At 40.6% G+C, this 20,110-nt stretch overlaps 1 protein-coding gene across 10 annotated transcripts in view; it reads right to left on the bottom strand.

Annotated features, from left to right (window-relative positions):
- The window catches only part of KDM6A (lysine demethylase 6A), a 202,579-nt gene extending 192,042 nt beyond the window's left edge, over window positions 1–10,537 (bottom strand). For all 10 annotated transcript variants that reach the window (XM_032331483.1, XM_032331484.1, XM_032331486.1 and 7 more), the window contains exons 1-2: window positions 10,272–10,537; window positions 9,994–10,057 (exon numbers count right to left, since the gene is read on the bottom strand). In XM_032331483.1, the coding sequence (XP_032187374.1) occupies window positions 9,994–10,057; window positions 10,272–10,432 (225 nt within the window). In that variant the 5' untranslated portion in view covers window positions 10,433–10,537. The remainder of the gene's footprint in view (window positions 1–9,993; window positions 10,058–10,271) is intronic.
- Window positions 10,538–20,110: the final 9,573 nt, after the last annotated feature.

The raw sequence follows: 20,110 nt of genomic DNA, 5'->3' as shown, positions 1-20,110 counted from the left end.
ATGACAAGACAGGCAGACTACTAGGACTTTCTAAGTGGTTTCTGGCAAAAATAATGATTAACTGCCATTTATTAAGATAAGAATCATCAAAAACAATGATAAATTCAGTTTGCATATGTTCAGTTTAAGGTGCCTTCAAGATGCCCAACTAAAGTAATCAAATGGCAGTCAGGTTTATGTGTAAGTTGGGGGCAGAGTGAGTAAAGAAAGTCTAGAACAGTGTCTCGGAGACTTAAGATGTGGTTAGACAAAGAAAGAAAGCCAGAGTGAGATGCTAGGATTCTTTTCCAGAGATTCCCCAATCTGCCTCTATCTCCACCCTCACTCCTGAACTATAGCCTTAGTTTAAACTCAACTGTCTTTTCCAGGAAGGTAGTAACTTGTTTCTTGTACTGAGCACCTTCCATGCTAGGACCAATGCCAAGCACTTTCCTTCTTAACACAAAATGCAACAGCATGCCAGAATCTATTACCACTTCCATTTTACAGATGAGAAAGCTGAGCCTCTGAAAGATGAAATAATTTGTCAAAGGGTCACACATCTAGTAAGTGGCAGAAGCAGAATTCTATTCTAAAATCCATTATGTTGTTATCTAACCACCAATACTTCACAAGTAGGATCCTTTCCCCTCCACTTTATCCTTCTTACTGTAGCCAATAATAGTCCCATAAAATCTACTCTGGTCATGTCAATTCCCCCTGAATGAGAAATGAATTCAATGATGTCCCAAAACATCCTATGGCCTCCTATGGCCTATATTGATGTGAGCCTTCATGTGCTCAGTTACCTTCTCCTAACTCCACCATGACACCCTCTACTCACACAAAACTATTCACAATTCCTCAAACACCATTTAACTTCATTTACCTCCAACTGTCTGCCCTTTCCTTGTTCTTGCTAAACCTCTACTCAGGCTCGATAACCAAGATGAAATGTTACATCTTCATGGAGCTTCCCTCACCTACTTACTTCTCCAATCAAAATTAAATGTTCCAAAATGCTGGAAACTGTGTGGATAATTTAAATTACCCATCATCAAAAATTTTAACTGTTTTATTGGCTCTGTCATTTGAGAGCTCATAGTACTTTGCATACACAACTTTATTATTATACTTACTACAACATATGGTCACTCAGTCTATACACTTTTCTCCAAAGACTATAAGGGCAGAGGCCAGGTCTTACTGTTGCCCAAAGACTTTGCACAGTGCTTCACCACAGCAGGTCAGCAAACATTTCAAAATCAACCAAGCAAAACCAAAGCTTTTCTAGTTCTCATTCTGATATTTGAAATGCAAAAACGTAAAACATTTTAACTACTGTATCTTAAAAACAAATTTCCCCTAAATGTATAAATGACCCAGATTCAATGAACTAAGAGTCATAAAGTTCTTAGGCAAAATTATCTCTTTTGCCCCATATTATGTTAGATTCTATTACAGAATCCTTCCACAATATTAAAACACAAACTCATATATATTTCAGCTAGTTATCTGTTTTCTTCTAGTTTTCCAAAGAACTAATTCTTCCATACATCAAAAAATCAAGGCCCCCAAAATACTTACTATTAAGAAGTTATTTCTATGGGCACCTGGGTGGCTCAGTCAATTAAGCAGCTGCCTTCAGCTCAGGTCATGATCCCAGGGTCCTAGGACAGAGCTCCACACCTGGCTCCCTGCTCAGTAGGGGGCCTGCTGCTTCTCCCTCTCCCTCTGCTGCTCCCCCCAACTTGTGCTCTACCACTCTCTGTCAAGTAAATAAATAAAATCTTTACAAAAAAAAAAAAAAAAAGTTATTTTTATGTGTAATAAGGGCACTATGGCTATGTTTCAGAGACAAACTGATATATCTATGGATTAAATGGTAAGACTAATGCCTGAGATGTCTTTCAAAATAATGGGGGCGAGGGGCAAAATATAGATGAAACATAACTGGTCATTGAATTGAAAATAGCTGAAATGGGTAATGATCAGTGATGGCTGGTTGGTTTTCTTCACTTTTGAAAATACTGGAAATTTTCCCCAACAAACTTTTTTAAAGAAGAAAAGGATCTAATGAACATAATGCAACAGATCCATAGCCTGAAAAACCTTTATCTAAAAGGGTTTCTTCCACTATTGTAAATTAAAATGTATTAGATGACCTCATATAAATCTCATAACTATAACAAAGTCCAACTTTCTTCCTGAGAATAAACTTAGCAGCAGTATCTTTTATATATTCTAACACAAAATACTTCCACAAACCTGAACTACAAAAACAATCAGAATACATTAATAGAATGACAACAGTTTTAACAATGTAAAAAAGTAGAGAAAAGATAGAATAAAAGAAAAAACGGATTAAAAAATAAAGAAAGAAAATAAAACTCTGCGGCAAACAGCCCACAAATTGCCTGGGAACCCTGAAACTGTCTAAATAAGGCATCACTCGCAAGCTCTTAATTAGGTCCCAAAGGTCAACCTGGGCAGTAAGGGGCCCAAAAGGAAAGTTCATCAAAGAAACAGATGTTAAAGATCAAAATGAAGATTGCAGGGGTGGCCTGGGTAGCTCATTCGGTTAAGTATCTATCTGCCTCTTCATTTCAGCTCAAGTCATGATCTCAGGGTCATGAGATGGCGAGGTGGGGGGGGGGGGGGGGGCACCTGGCTCCACTCTCAGCACCTATGGAATCTGAGATTCTCTCTCCCTCTGCCTCTCCCTGTGTGTGTGTGCACTCTCTCTGTCAATAATAAAATCTTAAAAAAAAAAAAAAAAATGAAGACTGCATAGTGACAAATCACAAAGCCACCTAAAAGGCAAAGAAATAAGACCTAATAGGCACATCTCTACTTCACTGACCCCATCCTCACTTAAGGACCATCCAGTTCGAAAGTATCACAACTTGATAACGCCTTTACAGTTATCTCAACACACACGGTAGAATAAAATCCATTTTTAATCAACCAAAATATAATTCCAGTGTACTCACTATCAGGGTGCTTACTGTATTATTTGTAAAGTAATACATGTCTAAAGTTTAAAAAAAAAAAAAATACCAGTACAGAAATCTCTTAAGTATAAAGTTTAAATTCTCCCCTCCTCCTTACCCTAGAGTTATTTTGTACTCCAAGATGACCTTTATTTACTTACTGAGTATCCTTCCAAACCGTGGTCAAAGAACTTCTTAAACTGACCCATGCACACTCATTCAAGGATTCCAAGAATCCAAAGATAAGTATTACTATAAAATGAGATCAGAGAGGGAAGAGAACACACAGCAGATTATCCTTTCAACATCTACTAAAAGCTAAAATCTGATCTTAAATCACGTTTTCCTAAACAAAATTACAAGATTCCTTGCTAATACCCAAATCAAGAAACACCATGTCCAAGAAACACAATTAAGAAATAATCCTCAAAAAAAAGAAAGAAAGAAAGAATCCTCATCCTATTAACGGTAGCCATTCTACTGAGGCCCAACCTACGGTAAAACTCTGAAACTCGATTTTACAACTGTACCAACAGTAAACTAACTGAAAATCCAAGAAAGCAAGTACTGTTTTGCAGAAGCCATCAATGCCTGCCCACCTCCAGCACCACCCACCCAGAGAAAAAAGGTCCAGTCCATAAGTGCCCAGGCATGAAGAGCTAACAGGGTCTTTTGTTTTTCTTTTTTGAGGTCCAGTGTTCAAAGTGTGTAATTTGTTGAAACAAACCTGAAAACATGGAAAAGGCTAAATTAAACCAGCCCAGACACCATTCTGCAATATCTCACAAATGTAAATAAACCCATTAAACTCACAAGTGTATTGTAAAAGTTTAATTAAATAATTTAGTTTTAAGTGTCTGACAGAGAATATGTTACATAATAGAAATTCTCATTAAATGTTTAAAAAAACTAAAATACATCAGAATATGGTGGGTCTCAGATGCTTTAGTTAATCTTAAACTAGCAACTACCAGTTAACTCTAATAACCTAAAATCCAAAAGCGGTTAGTTAACTTTTTAAACTCCCAAATCAGGAATACACAGTCCAAGAATAGTTAAATCTAACAGTGAGAGACATGAGGAGGACATGAGCCAGGACAGGACTCTGCAAAGGCAATGTTTCTCCTGTCTTTACTTCAGTCAGCCCTGGAATGTGTCAGGTAGGAAAAGGGGTTTTAGACACCAAGTTTTCACTGGTGAAATGAATGATGGTCAAGTTAATGTGACTTGGCTAGAAATACTGTAAAGGCACCTCCACCTGTGTACCAACAGGGCCTAAGAATCCACAAACCCAGGATCCTAATGCTCTATACAGTGTAAGTGTAACTCTATGAGTCCCATTCAGCCTTGTGTTCCACTGGGACTAGGTAATTCTGGGATATCGCTACATGTGCCTCCAATGCACCTTTCCAGCAAGGTTCTTGTTAGACTACCTACAAAGACAAAGACCTGGGACTTCACATGCTACTCGAGCAGGTTCCAGTGACTGCCTCTGTGTCTGCTTGCTAATCAATGTTTCTATGGTTAGCCAAAAGACAAACAGCCATTCTAACTTGTTAAACTGACCCTTATCATAAACTTTCAGGGCACTTTACACTATTCTTTTGGCACTGACATTCCTATGCTATATCATTCTTATACTTATCTCACTCTGTTAAGGAGCTTAAGTTTTCAGTGCAGGCAAGGGATATCTATATTATCTTCATATTCCCTGCATAGAAGGCTTGCATTTAATGTAGTCAATGTTTGTTGCTCTAATGTACTGTTAACAATACGCAAAACTGATACAATTACATGTAAAGCTTCACTTAGAGTACATAAAACTATCAATTTTGCATTCATTAAATAAATTCCATTAATTAACTAGTCTACAAATAAATACATCTGGGCCCTAAATAACCTAACCATCATTTCAATTCTTAGTCTGGTGATGTTTTTGTAACATAAATTAGCTCTCTGGATACCACATTTCAAAAATAATACTAATAATGCACAGTGTTATCAGTCCTTAACATCAGTTTCAAAAAGCTCAAAGGATCACAATGAGTTTCAAAGTAAAAATAAACTTAACAAAAACCCTTTCAAATCTGCAAAAGAATACTGGCACTATACAAATAAAAACTAGATGTTACATAATCAAGTCAGAGTAAGATTTTTTACTCCGTAGCTAGCCAAGCACTGAAGCTTCACTTTAAAACAAGTGGCCCATCACTCCACTTTACCACCTAAGTCACAAAAACCTGTATCTCAGGCAGTTTTTCTTAACCTAAAATATCTAGAGGTGGCCGTCAAATGGTCTCTAGTCATTTCAACTTGTAATTGATTCCACAGAAAGAGACATCTAGTGAAAAAGGCCAAACCTTGAATACCTGTTTGTATTTTCCTGCAGTTCTAATTTGTGCCCAGATATGCGAACATTTCTCTAATCTTTCTATAGCTTTTATTACCAGCAACATAGCAAAATTTTAGGTACTATGTAGTAATGGCATGAGACCTTCTCCAGGTAAACAATGACAATCATTACTTACAAGACAACTTTCCAAACAAGAAAATACTTTTTATAAACACATGAAATTAAAAACCTAATTTTCAAACACAAAGCATGACATTATTCTATGATTACTTTTGTAATCCAAACACTAAACCTTCTTATATCCCTTTAAGTGCCTATAAACAAACAAACAACAACAACAACAAAAACATAATACAGAATAATTTTAAACATCATCAACCTTGGGGCACCTGGGTGGCTCAGCGGGTTAAAGCCTCTGCCTTTGGCTCAGGTCATGATCCCAGGGTCCTGGGATGGAGACCGCATCAGGCTCTCTGCTAGCACAGCGGGCAGCCTGCTCCCCGCCCCCACCCCCGTCTGCCTCTCTGCCTACTTGTGATCTCTGTATGTCAAATAAATAAAAAAAATTTTAAAATAAAAAAATCATCAACCTCTAAGTACTATAGTATAAATAAGGTACCTCTAGAACTGACCTAATAATTTTCCCCTACCATCTACATGTAAGCAAACCAAACTTAGGAAAATATATATGCCTTAGTGGATTTTAAACTACCACCATTACCAAAAAAATTTTAAATGCCAACTATTTTAATACTAATTATTTCCTAGGGAAAAAAGAACACACATTTCCAAATGGTAAACAACCCATCACTTCTTCTAGGTATTCTACATAATCCTTTTACTGATTAACAGAATTATAAAAAAAAGTTCCAATGAAAGTACTCAGGACAAACTTAAAATGGATGTAAACATACTTCAAAATGAAAAACTGTGTACTTTAGCGATAGCGCCCCGACACAGGTAAGATTCCCCAGGCCTTTAGCATTATTTTACTATAAATATGACTTATAGTATTACTATATTTATTCTTCCTATATTTACTTATAGTATTACTACTTATTCTTGCTATATTTATGCTATATATTGCTATGATGCTTCAATGCAAATCCTTACCCAACTGAAAAAAAGATTAAGCCAAAATATTTTCAAAAATGTACTTAAAAAGTCTACATAATTTGTTCAAATGTTTTATTTAATACTTTTCATAACTCCCCTGTAATTAAAATGTGAGAATCTTGAATTATTATGTTACCAAAAAATTAATGATCAGCATTAATTCAAAGAGCAAATGGTCAAGATCATGCTGTTTTCAAAAACTCTGATTAAGCAACCACTCAGTGTTTACAATTTTTAGATATTTTTAAAGATATTACTACAAAAATAATATACCATATTATTAATTTATTTTTCTAATCCAAAACCCCAAGCATTATATATCAAATGGCAATCATACAAACAGAAATTCCTTTAAGGAATTTAATATAAATGAATCTTACAAAACAGAGAGTAAAAGAAATCAGCAGTTTGGATAAAATATTGCCACACCTGGAAAGGGAACATACAAGTTTAGGGGCAAGTAAGAGACACTTATGTTTAAAACTTTCCAAAGCTTCTAAGTCGAGAGTTATTTTTTCTTAGACCCACAAAATCTGAATTTTAAAGCTTGAAAAAAGATCCAATAAAACATACAGGAATGAAAACGTTGAAAACAAGTAGTAATTAGCTAAGTTTCTGTCAGAAATAAAACAGTTCTACAAGTTGCAAACCAAATTTGTTGGGGGGTGGAGGACTGGCAGGAAGAGTCATTCAATTCCATTACCTGCCCTCAGGTAAGTAGCCTGAACCAACCTCAACAACAACAAAAAAAAAAACAAACAAAAAGAAAAACCAAAAACCTACTCTTATTTTTTTAAGACTTTCAGAGAGTGGGGCGCCTGGGTGGCTCAGTGGATTAAAGCCTCTGCCTTCAGCTCGGGTCATGATCCCAAGGTTCTGGGATGGAGCCCCCCATCGAGCCCCGCATCGGGCTCTCTGCTCCGTAGGGAGCCTGCTTCCTCCTCTCTCTCTGCCTGCCTCTCTGCCTACTTGTGATCTCTGTCTGTCAAATAAATAAATAAATAATCTTTTTTAAAAAAAAAGAGAGACTTTCAGAGAGTAAAAATTCTAAAACCAACACAGCTCAACATTACACACACACACACACACACACACACACACACACACACACGTGTCTGTTGTTCCCCAGGACTGTTCAAAACATGGGTGAAGCTAAATAATTCAGTACTTCCAGCAGCAGGACCCCAGCTCATTCATTCTACTCGGAATCCAATTTGAACACAAGGTGTGAACTTATATAACGTCAAGCTTTACATTACACATTTCACTGGTATGTTCAGGCTCACAGGAACTGCATGAGGTTGCAAGCACATACTCTAGAATGTTTTAATGTTAAGGCTAATGAGTCTTGACCTAAATAGGTAGGATCTCACAAGCACCAAGTCTGAAGTAATAAAGATTATTTTTTTTCTTCCCCTCAACGAAATACTCACTAATTCATCAGATTATCCAGTATTTTATCAAGTCTTAATTCTTCCCCAAAATATAATGAAGCTTCACAAGTTTCTCATTTATAACATGTTACTGTATTCGAACATCCAGAAAGTAATGCATACTTTCACAAAAGATATTTGAAAACCTTGAGTTCTTTAACATTTAAACACAATAGCGCATAATAACTGCAGGGTTCAACATTACAATCTGAAATCCAATGTTAAGCACTTATCCGCTGTGAATCTACTAAATACAAGCATCCTGAGACATGAATTCATCAACTTGCATTTTACCTATTATCCACATGAAACCTCAGATTCCACTTATTTCCTCTTTACCATAAAAACAAAAGCAATAGATTCAGCCAAACTTTTCCAAATGTGTCACCTTTGCAAACCATTTTACAAACCCCAAGTCAGACTGGTAATAATCAGTCCAAAATAAAGTGATGCTCCTTATATTTAAATATTTTATTTAATCTTTTTAAATGACAACACTGATGGCAGTCAATTATTTTTAGTATCTTAAGTACTAAGAAAAAAATCAAGGCTTTAATTATTGAAGCTTAAGTCATTTCAGAGCTAGTCACTACTCATTTTTCCAGCGATAATTTTAATGAAACCAATGAATACCTACATCGCCAAAGTTTAATTCAAGTTTTCTCTATCAGTCAAAGGCACTAGGCTTACTGAAAAGGATTATTTCTGTTTAGCTTTCTCGTCATTATTTGTGATTGAAACCCCTTACACTTAGTTACTTTGTAACAAAAACAAGTTAATTACAGATAAAAGGAATTAGGAACTCTTCTAAACCAAACTACAGACAAAAACTGAGAACTAAAAAAAAAAAAAAATCAACTTAAGAATAAAAACCTAGGCCTTAGTCATTTCAAACTTCCTTCTCAATTCTAACAATAAGGCTAGGTGTCAAACGCAAAGCTACTGATTTCAGCTTGAAAAGAAAATGTCTAACGGATGCAACACCTATCGCACACACTCCAAGTTTCACGGTCCCAATAAAGAAAGCGTACAAATATCATTTCAATCATATTTTGGTCAGGAGAGACAAACTGATGCAGACAGATCGAGACTCCACAGCCTTTGTTCAAAAGCTTACGGATGGGCAACTAAATGTGCTACAGGTTGATAAGCATTTACCAGGCTTATGAATGCTGCTTCCAAGCTTGACAAAGGTACAAGAATTCTATATACAAATCATCTTAGACAATTTTCATTAAACACCATCGAGCTACACACTCCGAAGGAGAGGCCTATTCATCGCTACTATTTATTTCCATGTTTACCTCTCCTCCCTCCCCCCAAGCCCCCCCCCTTCACTTTCTCCTCCCACCCTGTCCCGCCATCTTGGGCCGATAGGAGCAGCCATTACTTAACTAAATGACAGTGCCAACAACTTTCCACACAAATAAACAGAGACTACACCCCGAATCCCCCCTAGCCTCCCCGGTCAGACACACAGGAAACGAGACTCCAAGAAGAAAGCACACTTAAAAATAACTGCAGAATTTCTATGGCAGAAAGACCCAAAAAGTAAACAAGTCACCTAACTTCAGGTAAAACACCCAGCAGTTGAGATGCATGTCAACAGCCCAATGCAAACTCTTCACGGCCCTAAACTACGTACAACTTCCCCCTTCTGCGAGCAGGGACGCAGAAAAGCCCAAAACGTTTGGTTAACCGTAGACATTAAAAGCCTGCCTGAAGCAAAAGAATAAAAACCACGGAAGGCAAGTAAGTCAGAAATTTGGGGAAATCTGCACACATTTATGATCCCTTGACACTGAACAGGCACCTCGGAGATCATCCGTCTACTTCCAAAAAGCCGTAAAATGAGAAGCGATTCTGTCGACCCCGTTGAGCTCGGCCCCAAAGCGTTGCTGCCTCTGTTCCTCCAGCTACAAGAGGCGAGAGCGATTTCGCAAGGGTACAAGCGAGGTATCCCAGGGTGGGGGAGAGCAAAGGCAGGAAATAGTTTTCCGGAAGCCCCTCGGCCATCGTTCGTGGCCACAATGAACGCCTGTCGGGCCGCGGGGCCCGGGGCGAGCCAGGCGCCGGCCGGGGAGCCCGTGTCCGCGCTCCGGCCCGCGGGCTGCCTTACCTTGCCCAGTAGGGCCTTCGTCCTGGCGCCATCTTCATGAAACCTCACGAACCCGAAAAGGCGGCTGTGGGGAGAGAGACACGCGGCTCGTTAGAGCTCGGGGAACGCCACCGATCCACCCCTTCCCGAGTCCGAGGCCCCGGCGGCGGCTACCGCACAGAGAGCGCCAAGCCGAGGTGCCCGCCCCGCCGCCGCCAGAGGCAAGCCGCGCTCGGGCTTCCGCGGAGAGCGGCGCCAGCCCGTCCGGAGCCGACCGGGCGGGTGACGGCGGCCCGTACCTGTCCAGTCCGCCGAGCGCCTCCCTCTCCTCGGCTGTCAGGCTGGGGGACGCCTCCTCGCTCTCGCCGCTCGCTTTTCCCGCCGCCATTTTCTTTTCCTCATCACCGAAAGCGGCGGCGGCAGCGGCGGCGGTAGCGAGCGACACTCCGCAGGATTTCATGGAAACGCAGCGAATTCACAACTCCAACGCCGACACCCCCCCCCCCGGGCCGGGGCCCGCAACGACGCCCACAGTCTCCGCTCGGGACCGGCACACCAACTTTATCGCCGCCTCCTCCTCCGCCGCGAACGGCAGCGACGAAAAATCCCAACGCGGCGGCGGTGAAGGCGGCGGCGGCAGGGGCTGCGGAGCCCCCGGGTCGGCAGCGGCGGCGGCTCGGCTGTAGGGTCACATCGCGGGGGCGGGCGGGGGACAGCCACAGGCGGGGACGGCGGGAACGGCCGGAGCGCGCGGGACTGGGGGGCAAGGGGGGTATTCGTAGGAGACACAAACTTCCCCGGCACCAGCACAAAGTTGTTGTAATTGTGTCACACAGCGAACCCCACGCCGCCGCCGTGACCCCCCCTCCGCGCCCGGGCAGCGCCGCCAATCGGCGCTGCCCGCTCGCCTCACGTGACCTTTGTTGACTCACGTCAGCCGTGGCTCCACTTAACTTGCTAGCTGCGGAACCCCGCCCACCGAGGCCGCCACGGACGGGGAGCGGGACGCAGGCCAATTCTGGCCGGTGGTTGGCTGCTGGGCCCGTCTGTCGGGGGGAAAGGGTTGTCACCAAGAGGCAGCAGGCAGATAGGTTGTGCTAGTTAAATACACTGGGGCAGAGAATGGAGGGTCCGGGCCGTGTCACCTCGGGAGCCGCGGCGGGATGGGGCGGGGGGGTGGGGGAGGCGGCGTGGGGGAAGGGGAGCGGTGGGGAAGGGCGAGGTCCGGCACCGCCCGCTGCGGGCGTGAGCAGTGAGCGAGGAGGCCATGGACGGCCTTTGCCTGCCGGAGAGCTCGGCGGTAGGCCTAGACCATGGCCTCTGCTGTCCCGCGCTCCGGGGGGTCCCGGGCTTCACTGGGCCTGGTAAGGGTTGCCTCGCCGGGTGGCGGCGCACGGCCCCTGACCTCCGCCCTCCGAAGAAGGCGCACACTTTTGGCACCGCTGGAAATAATGGCCTCCGAGAAGAGCGCGCTCCGGGAGCGGCTGCTGGCCCCAGCCCGGCGGCTCGGGCGCCGCCCTAAGCCAGGCCTGCGCTCCCTGTCCCGATCCCCTCACTAGCGCGGAAAGTGAAGGGGGAAGTCTTCCTGACCCCCGGCCGGAGGGAATGAAGAGTCGCCCATGGGGTCTGGCTCACCGATCACGGCTCCCCACCGCCGAAGGTCTGTTGGCGGCACTTTGGGGCCAAATTTTCGTACTACCTGCGTTTTGTTAGTGGTAGTTCGTTATGATACTGCAAGAAAATGACAGTTGTTAAGCAGATCTCCAGAATGTTGGTTTCTCTTTCTGTTGCTGATCTCAGGGGGTCCTTCATGGAAGAGTTCGGGCTGCTTGTAGACAGGCCTAAGGGGAGACGTAGTTAAGATCCTCATCACAGCTTGCAACCCAGAAAAGCCTTTTCTACCCCCAACAACATGCCTTAGACAACAGTAACAGTTTCTTGTTCTGACCGTATCTTAGATGTGAATAAATGTCACTAGTCTGGTTTTCAATCCGAAGTGTAATTGGGAGAAAAAGAAAATGTGCCTTTAGTCCATTACTCTTTTCAAAAGACAAATTTAGTAAAGTATGTCTCATATAATAGATCTGTTACAAGGCACACCTCCAGGCTTCAGAGATAGGAAAAGATTAATTCATGGACATACGATGGCAAGGTTTTCTTTATAAACATGGACTCTTTTCTATTTTTTAATAACCAATAGACATGATATATTTAACTTGGATTTCAAAATATAAGGAAGACAATTCAGTGCTGACTCAGTAATCCTAGCAGTATTCAGTGAAAAGCTGTAGAAATCCCAACTGATTTTGCACACAGACACGGTTTTAAATTGTTCCCCTGAGACCAGTAACTAGACTAACAAACCGTAGTTTCATATAGATTATATTTCATGTTTAATTACTTTCTCTGAAACACCTCTTCCATTCTTTGTGGTATTCTATTTTATTTGAATGAGTATAGAGAGCCAAATGTTTCCTACAGCTAAATTAACACATGCATTGTTAACTTTGGCACAAACATGACCTTCAGAGCCTGGGAGATTTTGACACCAAGATCTTTCCTCTCCACACACACACTTAGACTTGCACAAACACAGATAAAATTCAGCCAGCATTTGGCCATCTTCCTGGAGTTGGCGGTTCTTGGCTCAAGCCCTTAAGAATTGTAAGGCTACCACCCCAAGTCCCTCAAAACCTTTCCCACCACATAATTATGACTAGATAATAGCAGAATTGCACTGAGTGGATGCAGTGGATGGCATTGGAGTGACACAGACCTGGACTCAAATCCTTACTGCACAGGCTGTGTGACCTTGAGAAGATCACTTACCAACTAAGCTGGAGTCATGTCTAGTCCAACTACAGAACTCCATCCTCCATTATGAAGCATGAAACAACTTTTATACAGTAACATCAATCTTTTTATCACTATGTAATTTTTTAGATCTTAAATAGCTTATAATTTGTCAAATAAGTGTAAATACAATATGTATGAAGCCTCCAAGGTTTGAGTCCTCACTGAAGAAAGAAATGGTGAAATAAATGATTGTGTGATTATTTCTATGTAAAATGAATCTGAAAACCCATATGGAAGGCAGAGAGGTTGAGCCGGAGCATGAGCTATGAAATCATACAGCTCTGAGTTCGAATCCTAACTCTACCACTTAATAGCCGGGTGACCTTACACAAGTTAGTCTACTTTGAGCTTCAGTGCCCGCATCTGTGAAAAAGAAAATATATCCACTTTGCAATATTATTTTGAATATTAAATGCCATAAGGTACGTAAAGTGCCAGATACATTCAAAGATCTCAAAGAAAAAAAGGAAGGGAGAGAGTGAGAGAGGAAGGAAGGTAGGTTGGAATTTGCAAAATCCTTTCTTGCTTTCACGCACTGGTTTCTAAATGTATTAATCACCACTCTACCAATCACTGCCTCCTTATCCTCCCTGACCTCTCTATAAATCCAACACATAGTTTTAATTCGCATTTTACTTAAAGCATATAATACCAATATTGCTACACCCCACCTTTATTCTAAAATTAAACCTCATATCACAACTGATTCTTATTTCATAATTCTAACTTAATACAGTAGGAGCAGGGGAGAGTAATTTGAATTTACCAAGTTAATATGACTAAATATATGCATAGGTAAATCAACATTTTAAAATTATATAAATTTGTGTCATGCTGAGTCCGATTATGGACTAATTAGTGTATAATTTGTAGTTAATACTTATGTAAGTACCATCAATTAATATCAGAGAAGAAGCCTATTCAATTACAGGAAAACAAATTCAACTTTCCTTCAAAGAACTACATACTTAACCTGAAGCATTTAGGAATATGTAGTTCATAATGTTAGTGTCATGTAACCCATAGAGATAAAAAGTCAAAAGAACTTACCAGCTCTTCCCATACTCACTGGTGATTATCCAACTGACATCCAAACACAATGATGACAAAAATAAATACAGAGTAAGGGTTGAGGGGAGATGGGGAACCAAGTACAGACAGACTTTCAGTTATTACAAAAACTTCAGTTGTCAAAATAGTTTGGGGACTTCTAAATGAAATCAGGACTACCCATACCTACCAGGAACCTAAATTTCTACCCTCTCCAGGCTGTAAAGAGACACCTCAAATGACCACCCCACTGGGAAGGCTGGACTTCCACTCCAAACCAACAGAAATGGTAGTTGGAGGTAGTGATACCTCCCTGCTGAGTTGGTGTGAGAGGAGGCCTACTACCAGTGGTAACCAGGCTACTGCTCCCATAGTATTGATGGAAGCAAAGTGGGGGGCCCTAAAGAGGCAGTGCCCTGTCTCCCAGCCAGGGTAATATCAATGGAGACCTACTGGGGAGCCAGAACAACCATCCACATCCAGCAGTAACAAGACCTTCCCCTTCCGCTAATCAACCAAGGTTGAGTAAGGAACCTGGACTTCTCCCACCCCTACCCGAAAGTGATAAGGCAGTGCTTTCCCTTCCCCAACCAGAATGATGCCAGAGGAGGCCTGCTAAAACAGAAGATTTAAATGAGATCCAGAGTCTCATAATACCAAAAATGTCCAGGTTTCAACCAAAAATCCTTTGTACCAAGAACCAGAATAATCAGAGCTTAATTAGGAAATACAATCGACAGATGAGAACACTGAGGTAAATCAGATGTTCAAATTATCTGACAAGGATTTTAAAGCAATCATCATGAAAATGTTTCAATGAGCAATTACAAAGCCGCTTGAAACAAATGAAAAACCAGAAAATCACAACCGAGAAATAGAAAGTTTCAGCAAAGAAATAGAAGATACGAAGAAGTACCAAATGGAAATTTTAGAACTGAAAAATATAGTAGCCAAAATAAAAACCTAATGTATGGGTTCAACATCAGAATGGAAGAGACAGAGAAAATCAGTGAACATCAAGACAGAACAATAGAAATTACCCAATCTTAACAACAGAGAGAAAATAGGCGGAAAAAATAGTAATAAACAGAGCCTCAAGGATCTGTGAGACTATAACAAAAGATCTAACACTTGTGTTGTTAGAGTCCCAGAAGGAGAGGAAGAAAAGGTCAGGGCCCCAAAAGTATGCAAAGAAATAATGGCTGAAAATATCCCAAATTGACATGGTCCCTATCCTGAGCTCTTACTCGGAGAATTGTATAAATAAATTCTATACTATAATGTACAATGATGAGTGCTATAAGCTTCGCCAGAATTTCTGTGGATAAAGCATCTTTATCAGCTTAGAGGGACCAAATAAAGCTCCTAGCAAACAGACGATGAATTAGTAGGAAATGGGAGGTGGGTGTAGAGCTTTGTGTGTTCCAGCCAGAGGCAGCAACATATCTTCAAAATCACAGAAGCCTAAGAATGTGAGAGCTCTGGTAACTTCAAGAAGCTGAGACCAAAAAGGTAAGGAAGGAACTGGGAGTTGAAGTTGAAAAATTAGAAAAGCATACTCGAGAATCATACCAATGCTTATAGTGATTTTAGGCATCAAAAGAATAACTGTGGATTTGCTATTGGTGTTAGTTCTGCTGCATTAAACAAGATTTCCTTTCACCTGGGCTGAGCAGTAGGCACCAACCTCAATGAATATTGGCTAGCCAACTGGTCTAGCCCTTTTGCTAGACTTGGGGTCAGAAAACTATACCCTACAGGCCAAAACCAGCCTGCTACCTGTATTTGTATAGCTACTTCATCATGCATTAAAATTATATGAAATTCAAATTTGGCTGTCCATAAATAAAGTTTTATTAGAACACAGTCATGCTTACTCATTTATGTATTGTCTATGGCTACATTCACAAAACACAGATAGTTGCGACAGAGAATGTATGTGGTAGTCTCATCACTTCCCACTGCTGCTTAGTGGCTACAAATCACAGTAATGCTGTTACAGCTTGGCAGTGTTTCAAGTGCCATGCATTTAACACCATTACATTATTTTTTGAATCATCAGTACACGTCTATCATGTCAAAACAAGAAAAAAGAGAAAAATGGACTCCAGATAAGCTGTTAAGGCCCAGTAGAGTGTGGATGGTTTTGTTGTAAATTTGATGGCAAAGCATTTATTATATATGTCAATGTTATTAGGCTACACTCATCACAATAGTCCCAACTGATAGGAAAGCAGCAGTGAGAACAATTAGAGAATTTAAAACAGAATATTTCATCATAGCAGAATTCCTTCACCAACATAAAAAATGAAAAGGAGACTGCAACCAAAGTCATTTTCTGAGTGGCTCATTTCTTAGCCAAACAAGGAAAGCTGTTTAATTAAATTGTGTTTGATTGCACCAGCCAAAGTAATGTGCCCAGAGAAAATAAATTTAAGGCTATTAACCTTTCAGCTTTGAACAGTTGCTTAAAGTGTTGAGGACTCTGGGAGCAACATCAGTAGTCAACTGAAAAACAAGGCAATTACCTAAGTGGGTTTTCCTCGGCTCTTCGTGAGTTAGGGAATATGGATACTACTCACTTATTACTTATTTGAGGAGTCAATGCCCTGTTTGAAGTGACTGAAACATTAGCCTCAGCTTTCAAAGCAGCTGAAAAAGCACTAATACCCTACAACATGAAGTAGAACCTGCTAAGATGTGTTACAACTGGTGGTAACAAAAATAAGTGTGAAGCAGAAAAATGCTTATTTGAACAAATTACAAAGTTGGTGAGATGTAAGTTGTTTAAACCCTATGGCTATTCATTGTATTACTCATTGGTAATTACTCTGTGATAATATTTGAATTTAGCATGTGTTATTGAACCAGCATTGTCCCCAGTAACTTCATTCATACTCATGAACTTAACCATCATCCGTTCTGTGAATTTTTATCAGAAGTAAAAACTGAATATCCTGACTTGCCCTACCACAGAGCAGTTCAATGTCTTAGCAGTGGCAAAGTTCTTCTGTGCTCTTTGGAGCTCAAGACCAAAATTGAGAACTTTTGAATGAGAACAGCCCTCAAACCCTACTATCAACCTATGACTGGCTTTGGAAACTAGCTTTTGCTGAAGGTTTGGTAATAGGTCTCAACGAACTTCACCACTTCCAAGGTAAAACAACACTTACACATGAAGTTTACACAACAGTAAAGTCATTTTGATGAAAAATAACATTGCCCAAACTACAAGTACTGTCAAGCCACTTTCTATAGTTCCATGCTATCGAAACTTAAAATAAGAAGCAAATTATCTATTCCTATACAGATTTGCAGCACATGTATTTTCCAAGTTCAAGCAACAGTTCCAAGAGACCTCAATTTTTCAGACCTCGATGGAAGCGCAAAGGAAATGTCTATATTTCAAAATTCATTTAATGGTGCCAATTGAGTAGTTTCTACCTAACTATCATTTGGAAGTGATTAACTGCAATGTAATGATATATTAAAAGGCAAAAAACAAGAGAAAAATCTAATAGAATTCTTGGGGCGCCTGGTTGGCTCAGTGGGTTATAGCCTCTGCCTTCAGCTCGGGTCATGGTCCCAGGGTTCTGGGATCGGCCCCAGGCGTCGGGCTCTCTGCTCCACAGGGAGCCTGCTTCCTCCTCTCTCTCTCTGCCTGCCTCTCTGCCTGCTTGTGATCTCTGTCAAATGAATAAATAAAATCTTTGAAAGAAAAAGGAAAAAAAAAGAATTCTATAAATGCCTTCCATGCAATGAACATGCTCAGTTAAAATCATATGCACATGGATTGACGTCAGTGTTTGGCAGTGTCTATCTGTAGGGAAAGACATTTTCAAAGATGAAATACATAAAATCCCATTACAGATTAGCATTAACAGATGAACATTTGCAAACTAATTCGATGATAGGCGATACTACCTTTGAACCTTAATTAAGCAAAATGTATTCCAAAAACAAAGAATCCCGTTTTTCTCATTAGTAGACCTGTATTACCAAAACTCTTCAATTATTACTATTAGATTTTTTACGTTTATCAATACAATATTTGTAGAAATTTGTTTTTTCTCTTGCTATGTAAGTACCTGCATAATATCTTTGATTTTGCCTCTTGACCTGCAACATCTAAAATATTTACTATTTCGTCCTATGTAGAAAAGTTTGCCAACCCCTGGTCTACCTAATTGATTCCATGACGGCTTCTAGATCAAAATGATATTTTGCTCTTTGTTCCCAAATGTATCCTGTTCTAACTTCTAACAAAAATGCCCTCAAATACGTTAAAAAAAAAAAAAAAAAGACAAGGTTTCACAATATCAAAGACTAAAAGTGACAGGTAATCTAAAGCTTGGATCTGAGTGAAATTGATGTTAATTATGAGGCAGATGGTCCTAAATGGCTGGATTAAGAAAACTGCAATCATGGTTTACCTGGGTTTCATTTCCTCAAAGACAGTGACTAAAAAAGGTAGGACGCCACTTATTTAAGGCCCATACTCTATCCCCTGATGACCCACCACCATCTGTCTCCCAACTCACACACTTGGTGCTTAAACCAACAAGAGATGGCAGTTTCTCTCCCCTTGAAGGCTGCTTACCAGAATACTGATCCCTACCCCCACCTCCACTCCATATCCTCTAGACTCCTCTATTTCCTATTTATCTAGGCAAATAGATAAAACAAGTGGGCAGGAAACAGGACAGAGATTGGGAGGAAAAGGGAGGAGACTTATATTTAAGGAAGTGCAGTCCCCATAAACATGGCCAGCTCCATGGGACTGAAACCCAAGCAGGAACACAGGGCACTGTGATAAGAAGGGCCTCATGCTTGGTTTAATGCTCTGCTGTTACCCTCTTGAAATTCTCGATTTTTGAACAAGAATTCTCATTTTGCATGTAACTTTCCTGCAAATTCTGACCTGGCCTAAGCGTTAAGGAAAGGCCAGCTTCTTTAAAATCCCTGAGAGAAACCTGTGCTAGCAACTGTATTGGGAAATGTATCACACTGGTAAATAAGCTTGCCCAGATAATAACAAACGTCAATCTGTCTGATTTTTCACATCTAGAGTTTTAGAGAGAAAAATTGATAACCCCCAAATGTAATCTATATCTGAGTCATCTTTCAGTAAAGATGTCAGGAAAACACTCCCTGTTCTTTAAGGGATCATAAAAGGTAAAGTTAGACTATGTGGACATTAGTGTGCTCAGCAGCTAAAGCCTGGAGATGGAGATTTTGCCACTACTTCCATAGACACAAGGTGGATCCAGAGGTAACCTGTTCAATTGCCTGTGGACAGATACTGAGCTTACAGAAACCTTGTTTTATTTGAGAGTAAGGAGAATAATCAGCACAGAGGTATGGGAAGAGCAGTGTATCTAGAAAAGTTAGAGAAATCAGAGGAAATGGGCACGCTTCTTCACCATGATCCAGAAGAAAATTTCAGAAACCTGTTGATATTCTTAAAGCTTCTGTAGAAAAAAGAAACAGAAGGAAAGAACAGGTGGGACCGAGATGAAAATCCAGTAGGATGAGATGGAAAGATACAGACAGGGTAAGAAAAATGAGCAAGTACTCTAAGAAAGCAAAAAAAAAACAAAAACAAAATTAAAGTACACACTGGAGACAGTAAAAAAGGAAAATTTATCTGGCAGAAAATTAAATTTGGTGACAAGAACAAAGCTGATGTTAAGAAATTGAACAGAATGGAAACAGACAAAGATGGAAACAATGAGAGAAGATGAGAACTGTGGAGGAAGAGTGGAGAGAATGAAGAATCAACATATAGATAATTTGTGTTCCTAAAACAGGAACAAAGGCAAGTGGAAGAGAAGTCATAAGAAGAAAGTAAAACGGGGGCACCTGGGTGTCTCAGTCAGTTAAGCATCTGCCTTCGACTCGGGCCTTGATCCCTGAGTCTGGGGATCAAACCCCATATCGGGATCTCTGCTTGGCAGGGAATCTGCTTGTCCCTCTTCCTCTGCTCCTTCCCCCACTCATGCTCTCTCTCTCTCTCTCTCTCTCTCCTCTCTCAAATAAATAAAATTGCCAGAAGAAGAAGAAGTAGAAGAAGAAGAAGGAGGAGGAGAAGAAAGTAAAACAGAAACTTTCCTGTGTTGAAGAACAGTGTATGTTAATTGAAAGAGCCCACTGTGCTCTAGCCAAAGTCAATAAAAGGGGACACACAGCTGGACACATTATGACAAAAGTTTTAACCTACAATATTGTCTGT

This window comes from Mustela erminea, chromosome X (assembly GCF_009829155.1).
Source record: "Mustela erminea isolate mMusErm1 chromosome X, mMusErm1.Pri, whole genome shotgun sequence".
Taxonomy (NCBI): Eukaryota; Metazoa; Chordata; class Mammalia; order Carnivora; family Mustelidae; genus Mustela; species Mustela erminea.
The sequence above is the reverse complement of the archived record's forward strand: the minus strand, read 5'-3'. Positions and strand labels throughout refer to the sequence as shown.